Below are 18,611 nucleotides of genomic sequence, written 5' to 3'. Positions count from 1 at the left end.
GTTCGCAAATGGGAGTCTGCACCTCCACACATGCACAGGACCTTCTGTGCATGCGCAGAGCGTAAAAAACGGGCCATGATGACGTCTGAGGGGGTGGGCGGAGCCTCCCGCAGCCGTCGCTACCAATTCGCCCAAACCGGATAACCGGCTGAATAGCACCTCTGAAGTGGAGGCTTCAGCAAGGTGGTGTGTCACTCAAAGTTTGCATGGAGATATACCATGCAAATGGGCTAAAATTCATTTGAGGAAGAGATCTACATTCCACCTAATTGCTGCTGACAAGTTCAACTACTCATTGAAATTGAGTACAGATAGTCCTTGACTTACGACCACAATTGAGCCCCAAATTTATGTTGCTTAGTGAGACATTTGTTAAGTGAGTTTTTCCCCATTTTATGACCTTTCTTGCCACAACTGTTAGTTATAGTTAGTTATAGTTTATTTGATTTGAGGACTCAGGGCGGTGAACAGCCAACAATAAAATACATAGATACAAAAAATTTAAAAAACCAGATAAAATCAAATTAAATCATTTTGGCCCGGACAGATTAAAACACCCCAATAATTTAAAAACGGATTAAAATTTACATATTTAAAAAAGGGAAGAGATTAGGCCAAGCCCGCCTGATGGAATAAAAAGATCTTCACAGCACAGCGGAAGGTGCGCAGATCCGGGATCCTCCGTATCTCCGGGGGGAGCTCGTTCCAGATGGTAGGTGCCCCCACAGAGAAGGCTCTCCCCCTAGGGGCCGCCAGTCGACACTGTTTGGCTGACGGCACCCAGAGGAGTCCCTCTCTATGAGAGCGTACTGGCCGGTGGGAGGCTATTGGTGATAGTAGGCGGTCCCGTAGGTAACCAGGTCCTAAGCCATGGAGCGCTTTAAAGGTGGTAACCAAAACCTTGAAGCGCACCCGGAAGACCACCGGGAGCCAGTGCAGCTCGCGCAGGAGAGGTGTTACATGGGAGCACCATGTCGCTCCCATTACCACCCGCGCGGCCGCACTCTGTGCCAGTTGGAGCCTCCGGGTGCTCCTCAAGGGGAGCCCCATGTAGAGAGCATTGCAATAGTCCAGGCGGGAGGTGACGAGGGCATGAGTGACTGTGCGTAACGAGTCCCGATCCAGAAAGGGACGCAACTGGCGAATCAGGCGAACCTGATGAAAAATCCTCCCAGTCACGGCCGTCAAGTGCTCTTCTAAAGACAGCCGTGAATCCAGGAGGATGCCCAAGTTGCGAGCCCTCTCCGTGGGGGCCAATGATTCGCCCCCAATAGTCAGTGATGGCGTCAACTGACTATATCGGGACGTCGGAAACCACAGCCACTCGGTCTTGGATGGGTTGAGCCTGAGCCTGTTCCTCCCCATCCAGATCCGTATGGCCTCCAGGCACCGGGACATCACTGTTAAGTGAATCATTGCAATTGTTAAATTAGTAACATAGTTGTTAAGCAAATCTGGCTTTGCTTTGCTTGTCATAAAATCACAAAAGAGGATCCCATGATCCATGGACACTGCAACCATCATAAATATGAATCCGATGCCAAGCATCCAAGTTTTGATCACGTGACCACAAGGATGCTGCAACTGTCTTAAGTCTGAAAAATGGTCATAAGTCACTTTTTCAGATATCGATTGGGCTGAATGGCGCAGAATGGTGGCAGCGCGGGTCCCGAGATATCTCGGGTGCTTCTTTCCGTGGGAGGTGGAGGAGGTATCAGCGAAACACTTTTGCTCAGTCCAAAACATGCTAAAAAGAAAGACACAACCTTACAGACAACCAGGCTGCCCAGAAGCAATATTTTGGATAAGGTGCAGAATTTTCTACCCCAGATGGCTAGTGCAAATAATCAGCTGAGAAGAGAAATGAACAGCAAACCTAGCCAAGAGTTTGACATTGAACATGTAGATTCTTTGATGGAAAAAATAATTGAAATGAATGTGGCCTTAGTAGAACTGAATGACTGTGATACAACAGAATCAGAAGATGATTCGGAATGTGAGGAGAGCTCTACCTATGAAGAAGTTACCGAAGAAAATATTAAGTTTCCTTTGTCAAAAAGAGAAGGACGAATAGAAATGTTGGACGGTAAAAACTGAGTAGGTGAATTGGTCTTATTTTCCTGCCATTTCAATATCTACATGTAATCCTCATTTTTTCAAGGCCTCTGGGAAAGTTGTGCTGTGTACTACTAATAAGCTTGTGTACTTGATATATGGAGAGGTGTAAAAAAAATCTGTTGTAGGTCTGCTATCAAGTCAGAAGAAATTAATGAGGATTTCATTTGTAAAATTGAGGGGAAAGCAGAAAAAATAGTTGGACCAGACAGAAACAAAAGAATAATAGCTATGAACTATTTATGATTTAATCTGTAATAACATTACAGATTACTACCAATTCTTGGGTACATAGAGATCAAAGAAAATGTCTGTGGAAAACAGATAATTTACTCTAGATTGTTTCAATTACAAAGTATTTGGGCTGGTGACCCACTGTTATATGTTAATAGTAGTGGTCTTCCAAATGAACTACATTCCTAACTCCCAGGTCTGGTTGGGATTCAAGCTCATTTGTTTACACCACAGGTTACTCACCTTGCATAAACTGTCCTTTAAGGTCAAGGTAAAAGAATTGTGTTAGACTGAAATATATTTTTGTGGATAAGCAGCATTCATAATGGAGAATGAGGAATGCCATTGGGAACCCAGTATATTTTAAAGGTCCAAAATATGCTACAAATCAAATTGGGAGTTTATAATCCCAGCCAGTTTGAGATCACATTACATCTTTGAAATTAAAATATGCCTTGTATTCTCATAAAGTTTATTTAAGCTGAATAAAAAATAATTTTAAGGTATGCTTTATACTGTAAAAGGCATCAACTTGCAAGATACATGCCAATTTGAGCTGAAATTAGTTTTATTCTTATGGGCAATTTGTTATGATTATGCATTATTACTGGAACATATATTCCACTGAATAAGATCATCCTATTTCTGAATAAATAATATTTGAGCTGTTAAAAAAAAAAAGTCACTTTTTCAGTGCCGTTGTAACTTTGAACGGTTAGAAGGGAAGTAAGTCGAGGACTATCTGTATTGCTAGGTCTTTCCTACTACAAGCATTATGAGCCTTCTCCTGCCTATATGAGCTTTTTTTTCACTATTTAGGTGGGGGGGGGGAGAGAGAGAGAGAGTTTGGTCTGCTGGTTAAGCAGGAGACTATGAATTCCAGTCTCTCAGCCATGAAAGTGCTGGAGAAGACTCCTGCGAGTCCCTTGGATTGCAAGGCAATCAAAGCGGTCAGTCCTAGAGGAGATCAACCTTGACTGCTCTTTAGAAGGCCAGATCCTGAAGATGAAACTCAAATACTTTGAGAAGGAAGGACTCACTGGAGAAGAGCCTAATGCTGGGAATGATTGAGGGCAAAAGAAGAAGGGGACGACAGAGAAATGAGGTGGCTGGATGGAGTCACTGAAGCAGTTGGCGTGAGCTTAAATGGACTCCAGAGGATGGTAGAAGACAGGAAGGCCTGGAGGAATGTTGTCACATGGGGTCGCAATGGGTCAGACACGTCTTCGCAACTAACAACAACAAAGCCATGAAAGTCAGTCACTTTCTCTCAGCCCAACCCACCTTGCAGGATTGTCATTGTGAGGAAAATAGGAGGAATGTTATGTACATTCACGACTTTGAGTTACTTATGAAGTCTGAAAGGTGGTATAAAAATCTAATAAATAAATAAATAAATAAATAAACAAACCCAACACTTGCACATAAAGAACCACTAAAATAGTTCTCTTTAACTTTGCCCGACTCCCTTCCTCTTTTCCTATGACCTGCCAGCTGGGCTATTTCAGGGCATGGATTAAATGGATTTTTGGAAGAGTGCTCCCATATTCAGGAGTAGACTGATCCTGCAAGTCAGAAACTTGACAAGAGGGTAGACTAGCCATTCTAAGCATCTCTGTATGTGATGCATTCTTTCCCTGCCAGATATATAGGAGAATGATTGATGCTTATTTTTCTTGCCAGCAGGTGATGCTAGGTGGGAAGAGAAACAACATCAAGGGAATCCAACAATTGCTTTTCTTTAATTTGTTCTGTGTTAAAACTGAAAGGACAAAACAGAAGTCCTTCATTCCCAGCACTATTTGATGGCACAAGTTATTAATCATAATAGTATGGATACAGAAGCTGAATACAGTGCTGAGTTTAAATATATTTGGGTTAAGGTTCCGCATCTATACGTTTTTATTAAAACCAACGATGTGCAACTAATTCTTTCAATTATTTAAGTAACCTCAACCCAAAATCTCAAACAAGAAAATTTTAAAACAGAAAGAGCATCCCATTTCTTTTTCTTCCTTCTCCCTAAAGTTTCTCTTTCCTCTCCTAAAACCATTGTGAACCCAGAAAGAGGGCGTACCATTCTCCCTGGCTGTTCCCTGGGACACATGAAGTGACCAGATAATGGGAAGAACTCCTGGTTTTATTTTCCATCACTACACAATAATTTTGAAGAAAAAAAAACGAATTAGATAGATCTATCTAAAATAACTACACATTAATTTTCCATGTTTCTACATATTGTGACTTTGTGCTGCCAATCCATGACACACACAAAAGTATTGTACCTTCATCCAGTGGTGGGATTCAAGTAATTTAACAACCAGCTCTCTGCCCTAATGATTTCTTCCAACAACCGGTTTGCCAAACTGCTCAGAAAGTTAACAACTGGTTTTCCCGAAGTGGTGAGAACTGGCTGAATCCCACCACTGCCTTCATCCCACTGAAATCCATGGCTATTTTAACTATTCAAGGCCATTAAAAAAACCAGTTGTGATCATTCCGGTGACATTGACCATCTTCTACATACGTTTAGCACATCCACACTTTACCTTTATAGAATGTGAAAGTGGTTTTAGAAGCTTTTTGGTATTTGACCAAATAGTGTGGAATATAGGACTCTGTGTTGGTGGAGCTGCATTCATGAGATTAAAGGAAGCTGCAATTCAGCCAAGAATGTGAAGCTGTATGTCTTAGACAAAGAAGAAACTGAAGAGAAGATGCAAAGGTGTGGTTCAACCAGTGCTGAAATGCTACTGGTTCGCACCAATTCAGGCGAACCAGTAATAATAAAAGCTACCAATTCAGGTGAACTGGTAGTGAAAAAAAGCTAACGGTTCGTCTGAACTGGTATTTCCGACAATCAGCTGTGCCGCACGATTTATATTCGTTAGAAAGCTGGAAATCCTACTTTCTAGTGAATCTAAATTGTGCGGCACAGCTGTTCCCCCCCTCACTGTTCTACTTACCTTGTTAAGCCTTCTTTTTCCACGCGAAGCACATGTTTGGAGTGCACTACGCATGTTTGTGCAGTGTGCTTTTGGAGCATACTGTGTATGTGCACACAGCGTGCTTTTGGCACACACTGTGCATGTGCATGTGCAGCAAGCTTTGGGCATGCACTGCGCATGTGTGCACATAGCACGCATTTGGTGCGCACCGCGCATATGCAGGCAGCGAACTGGTGACAATCCATGGAGGATTTCACCATTGGGTTCAACGTATCTAAGGCTTCAGAAAAAGTTCTGAAGTTCTGCAGTGGAGCTCCCGAAGTTCCAGGAGAATTCCAGAAATTCTCCAATGGACTTCAGCCTCAGATGAATGGCCAGAAGTTGCACAGAAGATAAGAGAAGAAATTCAGGAATCAAATTTCTGTCTGCCTTTTTGGCTTGGCTCATCCACTCACCCACCCCTTTTCTTGCTTAGCGTATAAGGAAGCTGCTGAAGAGCCTTAACTTAGCAGAGAGGAGAGTGGGAGCAGATGGCCCAAAGTTGCCTAGAAAGAGCAAAGAGATTAAAATTAGAGATAAGCAAGACAGGGATGTAAATTTTGGGAAGGGACAGAAACATGACAATTGAATGTAAAACTGCTGCAGGGCTGTGATATACAAAAAAAACCCTTAAACGTTAAAAAATAAATGGATTTTTTTAAGAACTTGGAGGCTGTAATGGCATGTGGGAGTGACCATGGGGGACAGGAGGAATAACTGCAGACAGGACAACCAGCATATAAAAGAAGTCTCAGTCCACAGGAAAGAAGGCATGGGAAGCATCTTAGAGGGGATCTTGTGTAAATTTACATAGAGAGTAAAAGGAAGGGAGGGAAGAAATACTTTTAGTCTTGCAAGATTCTGTCAACATACCTCTTCAATAAAGATGGAGTTAAACTTCATGATTGTGCTTCCTGTAGGGCTAACAGAGACTCTGTAAATAATATCTCACCAGCAACTGTAAAAAAAATCAAGCCACCGAATAACTTGCAAATAGCCTATTTTGTCAATAAAAGTAGTTGTCCCACCAGATTTATCTGTATCCTGACTGAGTCTGTCACCATCCTTAAATCAGGCCTATGACCTATGAAGAGAAATGCTGGTGCGGATGAGGAGGAGACTCCCTTAGCAATTCAAGGTCTTCGCCCTGACTCAGAGCCCACCGAGTTCAAAACCTGAATGTTGTCATTTTCTAAAATTGGGCAATTATTATATTTTACTTGCACTAGCATGCATCCTGTTGAAATAGTAATTGTACATTTCTGGCAGCCACTTTGAATGCAAATGCCGTTAGAAGCAAAGCCAATAATGCACAATTGTGAAATAACAACTCTGCACTCTGAGAGTAGATGAGGTTAGCGGATAAAGAGAAATGTTTATTCAGCAATGATATTTGGATTTGTCTCACAAAGGCAGATACCAACATTGGGACAATCACAGTATTTATAACTATGCACAGCGCCATATATCCAGTTCTCATTGATTTAATGTGTGCTTTTGCCTGATGTGGTTAAGTTTTTCATTTTTTGCATATTATAAAGCAACATGGTTCTATATTGTCTTTTAAAACGCTGACTGGTCATTTTCTCATCCTAGAATATCCTGACATGCATGCTGATTTATTAACTTGGTTTCATTTACAGATAATGTTTGTCCTTCTCTAATATTCTGTTTTCAACAATTACTTTCACTGTAGTTTAGAAGATTTTAATTCCAGCCGGGCTTAGAATTTGTTTACAAAACTTTTTTTTAGCTAATAAAAGGTTATTTGATTGGAGGTTGTTTGTATCTAATCCTTTGGGCCTCTGATCATAAGAACATAGGAACTCTCTTGCTAGAACAAACCAAGATCCACTACACCATTTCTAAATTATTTTTACAGCAATTAAACAACCAAGTCATAATCTGATTTGTTTCAAATCAGAAAGCTACTAACATCTAAGATACTTGTAGAGGCAACTGGCAATTATACTATATGAATTCAATGGAAATCTATAGAGCAGGCCTGACAAAATGGCTGCCTGAGGGCCAGATTCATCACGTAAAGGCCATACCCACTCCAGTTCCACAAAGGCAAAAAATATCACGATACGTCATGATACATCACGTGACATGAACAAATTTGACACCAGTGCTATAGAGATCTTGGTCATGGTTCGCCCAAAGGCGCTTTTTTCAAGAAGCAACTGGACCTTCTTTGTTTTTCCTTGAAGACTTTTTGCTTTTCATCCTAGAAGCTGCTTCAATTCTTCAGTCAGAGTTAAAGAAGCTTCTTGGATGAGAAGTGAAACGCTTCTTTTCAAAAAAAAAAAAATGAAGAAAGTCCAGTTGCCTCTTGAAAAAGCACCTTTGGAACAGTTCAAAGAAAGATTACCCCAGATTTAACACAAGCTTCTAAAGAGAAAATCTAGAAAGAAAACAAAAACCATAAATGTGCTGTGTGCAATGACTTCTCTACCCTGTCCCTTAAGGGCATATCTGCATTTATTAGTTAGTGCAGAGTCCAACTTTCTGCTTAGTTCATCACCAGTAGAGGTCACCCATTGCTTCCTGGGAGCAGGAACAGATGATGTCATCTTGCTCCCATTCCCAGACTATTGCAAATATATCTGGCAATGAAGTTTTCCAGCTTTCATTCCAAACTGCTGTTTTCTGATCAAACCATATTAAGCATTGTAGTGCTTAAGTCCATTGCTCCATTCTGAAGCAGGCTCAGGCCTGTTAGTATCTGGGTCGGACTCTTCCTGGAATTCCAAAACTATAGATTAGATTGGAAAGTTAAAAGGAAAAAAAAAACATTTTGGCACAAACAATTTCTGTATTGCTGCCAAGAAAATGTTATGATTGTCTAGAGATGGCAAGATGTTCTGTGCATAGAACAGTGATCTGGAGTTATCTGTAGCTAAACCAAAAGATTTTGGCTTTTGGACAGTGCAAAGAAAAAACTGGGCTGTTTTATTCCAGAATTTGTGGAAGGCCAAGAACATTAATAGTGGAGAAAATCAGGAAAGGTGATAAGCTGAAGAAAGGATAGTCCATGGCAGATCTCATTCTGGGAACATGGTTACTTCCTGCTGAGACCATCACTAGAAGGAACAGTTGAATAGAATAGGTAGTTGAGGGGGGAATTGAAGATATTGGAAAGACCAGCGCTTGTGTGGGTGCTGTTTTGGGACATTGGCAGTGACTGAGAGAAGGGAAGGCTCTGGAAAAATCAGGAACCAAAGCCAACGAGTCATGGAATATCCTTTCAAAAAAGCCAGCTTGAAAGTGTGTGTCCTGGACAAGAAAATCTCCTAAAATGTAGGAGTCCTACATAATTGGCTCAGCATTGTTGCAGGTAAAATACCAAAAGAAATTCTTGTTGGCTACTGAAAGCAGTAGATTAGAGAAAGGGTGCTAGTAGTACTGAGGAATGACTCTGTAGAAGTTCTCATTACATGCTTCCAAAGATCTCAGGAGTCTGTTCTTTTTAAGCTTCTTTGCTTATGAAGACTCCCACTCTTATTTAGTTCTCTGCAGAGAAAAGAAGAGCTTCTTCATATTCTTCTGTGTTTTTATGTAAAATTAAGGGGATGGTGCTTACAAGTCAATGAATAATTATTATCATATCCAGGATTCCCAGAAGAAAACCATACGGCTCTCATCAAAATCATTCTTCTTCTAAAGCAAGCAAAGTATACTAAGGGAACAGGAATGGTGAGTGGTGGGATTCAGCTGGTTTGCACCGGATCAGGTGAATAGGTTGTTAAATTACACCCACTATCAAAGTGTATCCTGGGCGCTGTGCTGCACTGCAATGGAGAAACAGGCAATGGAGCAGCTGGTGCGAGGAAGTGAGAAAGCCACTTTCCCTCCTCCTTCCCTCGTGCCAGCCGTTCCGTTGCCTGTTTCTCCATTGCAGCGCAGCTCAGCGCCCAGGATCCACTTTGATGGGGGGAGGGGTAATTAAACAACCGGTTTGCCCAGGGTCAGGTTGGCTGTCCTGCATGTGCAGCAGAGATAGAGGACAGGAATGGGCCATTCCTCCCACGACAGCCAACCTGACCCTGGGCGAACCGGTTGTTAAATTATTTGAATCCCATCACTGGAAATTCCCTGTGCGACAAGTCTCTCTCTTGCCATCGGTATTCCTTGCAGGATACTGATGGTATGGAGTCTTACTTTCCTAGGGTAAAAAAAGCAACTCAGCCTAATTTTTCACTGAGAGTCATGTACTTTTGTTTGCTCCAGATACAACGTTATTCTTCCCATCATTCAGTGGAAACTCCTATTTAGAACTACCTTCACTATCCTCCCTGTTGGAGGATAGATTTGCATCAGGGCAAGAACGGAACAAGGTGACAATCTACTTGACTGTGAAAACAACTGCTTTAAATGGCACTCTCCTTTACGGTGAGTATAGCTATTTTATTTATATAGTGAGTCTCAGAAAGGCAAACCTGCCCTATCCTTTCCTAGCATTTCCACTCTCTCACCTGGAGATAGAGGTCTGGAGGAAAATGTAGTTCTAGGGAAAAAATTAAGCTTCAGTCCAGGGGTGGGTCCTATTTACTTTTACTACCAGTTCGCAACGGGATCACATGCACGCGCTCACTTCGCTCGTGTGCACACCTTGCTTCTGCACATGCGCAGAAGCTTCTGCACATGTGCAGATAACTGATGATGACATCCGGGGTGGTGGGCGGGGCCTCCTGCCGGTTTTACTATTGGTTCTTGCGAACCGGTCTGAATCAGGGGCAACCCACCACTGCTTCAGTCCCTGTTTATGAATGGGAGATGTCCTCTCCTCCTGAAAGATGACTGGAGTAGAACAGGACCACCCCACTTCCCCATGATTAAGCCTTTAAATAAATGGTTCCAGTTTATTTTTTGAATCAGAGTCTTCAGGCCTTTAGTGATTTTGAAGTGTGTGGATTTGAGTAAAGAGAGAAGTTTTATTTTAATAAATAAAACAAAGGGTATACTTGAATAATGGGATACCTGGCCCATATTATAGGACACTTAGATCTGCATATCAAAGTTAACAACCTGTAAATCAACTAGCAGGGACACGGTGGCTCAGTGACTAAGATGCTGAGCTTGTTGATCGAAAGGTCGGCAGTTCAGCAGTTTGAATCCCTACTTATTTTATTTATTTTATTTTATTTCAAATTTATATACCGCACCTTCTCTCGAAAGACTCAGGGCAGTGTACAGCCGGATAAAAACAAAATACTACTGCCGTGTAACGGGGTGAGCTTCCGTTACTTGTCCCAGCTTCTGCCAACCTAGCAGTTCGAAAGCATGTAAAAAATGCAAATAGAAAAATAGGGACCACCTTTGGTGGGAAAGTGTTCCATACAGTTGGCGTTTAGTCATGCCGGCCACATGACCACAGAGACGTCTTCGGACAGTGCTGGCTCTTCAGCTTTGAAACGGAAATGAGCACCGCCCCCTAGAGTTGGGAACAACTAGCGCATATGTGTGAGGGTAAATTTTACCTTTAAGTCAACTGGCCAAACTATTAAGAAGCAAAGAAGTCATGTAGATCTCAGCCACCGGATATTTTGTCAGAATGACAACATCTGTGTCATGATCTAGTAATAGAAACTCTGTCCCTTACAAAGCTATCATCTTCTGTGTTTTGACCCTCTGCAGATACCAACAGGTCCCTCAGTTTAAAAGACAAAAATGGCAAGGCAAAAGTGTTATAAAATCGCAGAAAAAGTCAGAAAAAGTTATGTTGGAATTTAATTGGCTACGCAAAGGACCACATCTTCATGGATACTGAGGGAAGTTAACAAGTCACATAAATTGCTGACATTCCCTGAAGATGATCACAGGAAGGATTTTAAATTATGTCTTGTAAAGCCAGATAAAATATATTGATATTGACACAAGGAGAAGATGGTAGCAAACTTCAAATACCTGAACAAATATCACACACCAGAAAATCAAGGCCTGTCCTCCTGGTTTCCAGACTGCAAAATCCATAATGGTGGTGTCATGATACAGGAAGGCAGATTCTGATTTAATGTTCAAAGAAACTTCATATCATTAAGAGCAGTTCAACAGTAAAATTGAGCACCCAGAAATGGGGTGAGGTCCCCCTCATTGCATTTGGTCAAGCAGAGACAAGATGACTATTTCTCTGGAATGTTTTAGCTTCAGTTCATTCCTTTCAGTCTCAATGCTCCCTTTGAACTCTGGTATTCTACAATAGAACTCTCTGATAATTTTAAAAAAAAAAGATCAAAGAATAATTCTCAGTTGGCAGGTGGGTTCATGGCTGAAAAGGTCTTTGGGAGTCCCTATATAGGAAGAGAACCCCACCCAAAATGTGGCTCATTTTCACTCACCTCACTGAAACCAGTCAGTGAAGTTATAACCCCAAGAATAATTTCAGTGTTTTTACTTTCTGTTGTGACCTAGGCTTACTGAGTCATTAAAACACACGAGTAGTCCAAAAAACCTCTTTTACTGCAACAGCTGTGAATTACGTTTGTTCACAGCTGAGTCCCAATTAGTTGCAAAAAGTCCTTCGGGAGAAGTCCTTCGGGATAATCACCAACCTTTATCTCCTTTGACACACTGCCAAAGACCTACTTGGCAAAGTCACACGGAGTCCAGAATCAAACAGATGCCAACTGGGAACAGAATTAACAATGTTGCTTTCCTGCAAAGTGCCCACGTGCCTTTGCTCCTCTTTTAAGTCTTATGAGAGGGGCCAATCATCTCCAGGCCTTACTCCCGAGTCATCCCTTTTGTTTTAAGTGTTCATGCCTTTTGGCAGCTCTGCGCATACTAGGAACAGACTCCTCCTGTTCCTCTGCCTCTCTGCTGTCCAACTCTGGAGGCTCTGGAGTCCGCACATCACTCCCAGATGGCCCTGGCCCCATCTCTTCCTCCAAGGCAGAGCCCTCGTCCGAGCCTTCCACAGACTCCAGGACTGGCCTATGTTCCTCCCCAGACTCCTCACTGTCCAACTCCACTGCCAGCTCCACAGGCTGCTGGCGGACCACAACACTTTCCCACACAGCTCCTATTTTACTGGATCATAGATTTCTATAGACAACAAAGGTATAGGCAATATATTATATTGACATCAAATTCATTGGAAAGAAAAAAAAAAGAATGGACCATTTGTTCCTGTACCTATCAGAGTCTTAAAACAGTTCTGGCAGAGCCTTACCTGTATATGCTGTGATGAGCTTTGCGGGTTCATTCACTGTGCCATGTATCACAGCCATAACTTGCTAGCTAATTGATATCCAGTTATTCTCTAGGGAACTGTTACACTACAGTCTTCCCAAACACAATTATTTTCCATAGACAGATCCAAAACAGCACTAAGCTCTACAGGATCCTGCATTTAAACTTCTGGGACAATTTTCATCAGCAGCCCAGCAGAGAGCTAAAAAGCAGAACAAAGCCAGATGGTGATTTTGTAAACAATATGCTCCAGATGTTCAAAATTGCATAAAGGTGATTTCAAACTTTTCAGCAAGCAGAATAACAGAACAGAACAACAAGAATTGGAAGGAACCTTGAAGGTCTTCTCATCCAAGCAGATGACCGTATGCCATTTCAGACAAGTGGCTGTCTAGTCTCATCTCCAGTGATGGAGCACCCACAATTTCTGGAAGCAAGTCACTCTTCCACTGATTAATTGTTCTCACTGTCAGGAATTTCCTCCTTAGTTCTAGGTTGGTCTTTCCTTTGAGGAGCACTTTCTCCTAGGTGAACCATTTGCAGAACATTTGCCTATGTGCAGCCAACCATGAGAATTTTGGTGTGGGTTAGAGTTAGGGTGTTCAGCAGTGATTACTCTCATTGGATTGCAATCTAACAGTCAGTATACCTCGTGATGGTAAGAACTCAATAACTAAACTGAAGTCATAGGAAAACTGCAAGGATTGGGTATGGGCACAGAAGATTACCTGGTTGATTATCACGTTGATTAAATATTAAATATTTCCACAGAGCCAACTGAGGGCTGGAAGATTTCCAAATTATTAGAAAACTGTGGAACAGGATGCCCAATATTAAAGGTGCTTGGGAGAAAAAAAAATAGCTTGAGAAAACAAGTAGTAACAATAATCACAAATGGATAGGTAGAGAGGAGACTGGCAAAAATGCATTAAAAGCCAACAAGAAGACTAGGATACAACAATAAACAGAATTGTGTGGTCCGATGGTCATTCTCATAAAGTAGAAGAGGGAGGAGAGAGAGGAGTTCTTGAGGTATTTCAGGCTAATTGGATGATTTTTTTTTAAATGAAGGAAGAAAAATAGACTCAATAGCTACTAATCAGATAATATATCTCTTCTCACCTTCTGAATTATTTTCTTCCTTAAGAATCAAAGAGGCGTCCTTGCTTAATGACCAGTCACTGAACAACCATTCAAGGTTAGTCAAGACTTCAAAAAAAGTACTTAAGTACATCTCACCATTGAAGTTATGTCTGCCTCACTCTTTTCTCCCATAGTCAAGTAGTCACATTCTGGCAACCAGATTGAATTTACAACTGCTTCGGTGTGTCCCAGGGTCATAGGACCATGAATTGTGACCTTTTGTCATTTTCCAGCAGAAAACAGCAGAAAACGCCCACTGGATATGCTAATATATGACCATGTGATTCACTCATTTAATGACCATTGTAAAAATATTGTAAAATTGTGTCAGGTCATATGGTAACTCATATAAAAAAGGCAGCTACTTACAACCAAAATTCAGGACTCAATTGTAGTCATAAGTCAAGGTCTGCCGCTAGAACAGCCATTATGGGTACTTGCTGAGATTTTTTTTTTTTTAAAAAAAAGAGAGCTTCCCTTATTACTAAACAATTTTTTGAATTCTGCTTCCTATACAACAAAGTTTCTTGAGGTATGAGAGAAAGATTTGAAAAAAAGTATTGTCAGATATACATATAAAAATACATAACTACTCTGCCATAAACAAACACTAATTTGGAGAGTTTTGCTATGGGTATAGAAGTGGACTTCTGTGTTTTCTGTGGGGAAAAAAAGAACTAAGACTTTACCACAGTATGCATGATCAAAGTTTGAATATACATTTGACCACATTCCAGGTGGCATATTATACACATTCCTGTAATAAATTATTGATAAGAAAAAGCTTTTTTGCTTTCACAAATGTTGATATTTGAAAGAGAAAAAAAGTGCATTGTTGGATCAAGAACTGGAGTATTGTGGCAGTTTCAATTGCATATCTTTTGCTTGCTTTTTATATATGCAAATATAGTCCAGCTGGATGGCAAACGAAAGAACAAAATCATTTTTATTTTTACTTTTTGACTATAACACATGAAACACTGGTACATAATTGCAGGACTAATTCCAACATTTCTAATGTGCTGTTTCTGAGATGATCTCAAATGCTTAAATTTACAATCAGTGATAAGTCCACGTTTCAGTTGGCTCATGCCAAGGTGCTCTCAATATTTCATTTTTGTTATTCTTCCTTCTCTATTGCTTAAGAACATCTCCCTTTGGAATGGCCATCTCACAAAATCATGTAGATAACTGACATCAGACTTTGTTCTCTTCCATTGGTGGGTTGTGTCCGTTCAGAAACTCCTGCAAGATCCTTAGCTGATCAATTATAACACAGTTCTTGTAGCTTGTTTTCTGTCATGAGTGCAGCCTCTCTATTGTTGCCTTCAGATGGTAATAAGTTATCTCTAATGGACAACTAAATCTTTCAATGCAATTGGTCCTTGAACCAAAACCTGTGAAGGGATGTTCTGATGGTCCGGGATGGTAGCCACCTTTCTTGGCTTTTTCCAACATTCTCTTGGCCACATAGAAAAGTGATTCTGCTTTCCCATTGTTCTGGGGATAAGCAAAGAAACTAAAGACTCCCATCATTTCAGAAGACTTCACAAGCCAATTGAGTATTGTGTGGTTTGGTGCCTAGAGATAAAATACAATAGGTCCAGGTAGCTCTTCACCAATAAAAAATAATAATTTTCCATTGCTTAAGTTTCTTAAATTTTCTTAACTGCCAGTGGGATATTGGAAACAATTCTCCATTGAAGAAAGAAACTCAACAGTAGTACTAACATAACGTCATCGTATTAGTAATGATCACATTCAACTGATACCAGTACTGTTACCAGTGGCTCTATGTGCAAAATCATCAGTTTGTTTTGAAAGCAGAAAGGTCCAAAGAGAATACTATATACCGATGACCATCATGGAACACTCACTGGAAAAATATAATTTGAACTTTCAGAAATCGATGATGATGATGCCCAGGAGCCAACAGAAGAAATGGAGGAAAAGATTGAACCATAGAACCAGAGAATAAAAGAAAATGACAAGGAGGAGATAACAATGAAAATAATAGTGACTGATGAATTAAATCAGGGGGAAAATATATTAAGTGAATTGAAAAGAGAATTGGAGATACTGGAAGATATTTTTGAAAGTGAAATAGGGCTTGGGCAGAAATTTTGGAAACTAGGCAGTGGAAGAAGGTAGAGGTGGGAGAAATATCTAGATTGAACAGCCAAGAAGTAGATATAGATGGAGATAAAGATTCAAGAGAGGAATATGGGAGGCAAGTTAAAAAAAAAAGCATAGCAATTAAAGTATTGAAGCGGGCAAGAGACAATGGATAGATATCTCTTTTTTGTTGTTCTGATTTATTTTTATTTTTCTCTCTCTTTTCTTTTTTTAGGTAGGTGACATGACTAAAAGTTAGGTAGGATAGAAAAAAAACATTTTTTTTAATAAAGGGTGATATGATTAAAAATTAGAATAAGAGATAGAAATAAGAAAGGGGGAATATTAGTGTATACACTTTTATATAATAAAATAAAAGCAATAACAAGAGAAAATACGGAACAATTGAATAATGATAGACTGTAACTTAATATAAATGTGTATTATTATTATTAGAAATATATAAGCTGATTGAATGTAATAACTATGATTAATTTGACTAGTTTTATTTGTATTAGAATGCATGATACCCAGCTTCCACACTGTTCACACATTGATATGTTTGTTAAAAAATAAAAAAATAAATAAAAAACTTGAAGAAATTGATGAAGATTGTAGGGTTTTTTCAAATATTCCTAATATTGATTTATGTTTTTCCATGTTCATGAAAATGTATTTAAAACTGCTTCCCTCCCCCCGTACTTCTAGAGACTTTGTCAATAGAAAAGTATAACAGGTTTGTAGAGTTATGAAAATACTTTTTTTAAAAGCTACTTTTTATTCTGAACAAAGAATTGTTATGTATCAGATTGGTTTCTGGAATAAAGAAAGCCACAAAAATCCTCACAATTGGGTTGGAACTGTAATGGAAAGAAATTGGTGAACAAGGAAGATACATAAAAATAAAAAATGATACTGAAGTATCTCGTGTTCTGTGTTATTTGAAGGAGGCTGTTTCTATACTGTAGATAGTGGGTAAAACACATTTTTTCCGCTTCCCTCTCCCCCCCCCCAAAAAAAGAGAGAGAGAGCAAGGGAAAAAAATAATATGAGTCAATTGGAGAAAATCAAAATGGAGTGTAAAACTGAGCAAGAATTGAACTTCTTTATCTCTGTGTAAGTGTCATATAACTAAATAATTTCATTCTTTTTAAAGCTAATGATGAATTTTCAGAAGAACATTTCCTTCATCTTTACCTCATGAATGGGAAGCCAACTGCTCGATTTGGCTGTGGCCCTTCTCCAAACATTTTGACAGTGACTGCCAATCACTCCATTAACAGGGATGTCCTTGTACCGATCACACTAAGGTAATACTTTCCTGTACTTAAGTGAATGATGACTGAACATATTACATGCTTGCCTTCTTACTGATGAAAACATAAGAAAAATCAAATGTAAAGGTCATACACAGTTATCTCTAGAAAATTATATCTGTCTATCATCTACAGTATCTATCATCTATATCTATTTGATTTGAATGCCATCTAAGTCTCAATTATTCTTGGTGGTTCACAAATAAAAACACTAAAACATACAACAAGGAACAAAAATGAAGAACAAAAGATGGCAAAGACGACAAGAACCAGATAGGAATAATAACAACAAAACAAACACACACACACAATCCAAGGGGGCTTCATTCACCCTTGCCAAAGGCCTGGGAGAAGAGCCAAGTCTTCAAGGCCCTATAAAACACCACCAGGTTGGGGCCATCTGAATTTTGGGCTGGGGGGGGCTCTTCCATAGGGTAGGAATATATGCCTTCTATGAAGAATATTCCTTATGCCATCCTTGTTTCTTGGGTGAAAAGGATTAGGCAATAGATAATGAGAAAGATTCCCTGGCTGAGACACTTAGAAGCTGAGATCAGTCTGAATATACCATACAAAGAGAGATGGTATGGGAATTTGACAGGAAATAAGATAGCTTTATGCATTCCTTTGAAGAATTATAAATATAATGTGGAAATAAGGATGGTGCTGGGGATTTGAATAGACATCCAAAAGTAGCATTGCAAATGTGCAGCTTATTTTATTTTTCACTGTTAAATTGTTTATAGACTACCAGTGCTGCTTTCTCAATCAACACAAATCTACGTTCCCTGTGCAGCCCAGGAATGTTGGGATTAATTAAAAACTCCAGTCCAAACATCTATTGTAACATACTGATTTTGACACCACCCTAATACTGGCAGAACTGTGTTCTTACTACCTCAGAAGTGTAGAAGTGAAGACACTATTACAAAACAGATTTCTAATATTACATCCCTTGATATTCATTTTATCCATTGTTAGCTGTGTGTAAGCTACACTTACACATAGTCAATACACATAAGTTATTATTGAACAGATATGAATCTTGCTTCTTCAGATACAAGCTACAGCCCTTATCAAATCAAAGCATGCACATAGGTTCCTTAATTTATTTTGATCTTTTTCCTTTGTTTTCCTACCTAAGTATTGTGGAATATTTCTTTCTCTTTATAGTGCCTTTCTGTGTGTTTGAAAAAACCCTCCTACATTTAAGTTCTTTTAGTTCAGCTGCCAGAGATAACAAAAATAATTGCTGCAACCTCTCAAGTTAATTAGACAAATAGTTTAAGAGGACATGACCACATTATAGTATCTTTCATGCTCTGTCAAAGGACTTCTCAAGCAAAGTATCCCTGCAGAGGTAGTTTAATAAACATGAAACCATCCTTCTTTCTCTGAATTTTAAGGTTGTATGTAAAAAAAAAATTACAAATTGGGCATAGGAAAACCTCACCTTTTGGCCCTGATGGGCACACTAGGAATGTGGAGGCCAAGTAGCACACAGAAT

General features: G+C 39.8%; 1 protein-coding gene and 1 pseudogene across 1 annotated transcript in view; both read left to right on the top strand.

Moving 5' to 3' along the window:
• Window positions 1-18,611, top strand: part of EYS (EGF-like photoreceptor maintenance factor) — a 765,120-nt gene that overhangs the window by 628,602 nt on the left and 117,907 nt on the right. The window contains exons 34-35 of the mRNA XM_087882471.1: window positions 9,570-9,731; window positions 16,945-17,098. Coding sequence (XP_087738597.1) covers window positions 9,570-9,731; window positions 16,945-17,098 — 316 coding nt within the window. The remainder of the gene's footprint in view (window positions 1-9,569; window positions 9,732-16,944; window positions 17,099-18,611) is intronic.
• LOC117676870 (NOP protein chaperone 1 pseudogene) lies at window positions 1,642-3,023 on the top strand (annotated as a pseudogene).

The sequence above is a fragment of the Pantherophis guttatus genome, chromosome 1, assembly GCF_059756535.1.
Source record: "Pantherophis guttatus breed Tessera chromosome 1, ASM5975653v1, whole genome shotgun sequence".
Lineage (NCBI taxonomy): Eukaryota > Metazoa > Chordata > Lepidosauria > Squamata > Colubridae > Pantherophis > Pantherophis guttatus.
This window is presented reverse-complemented; position numbering and strand designations above follow the sequence as displayed.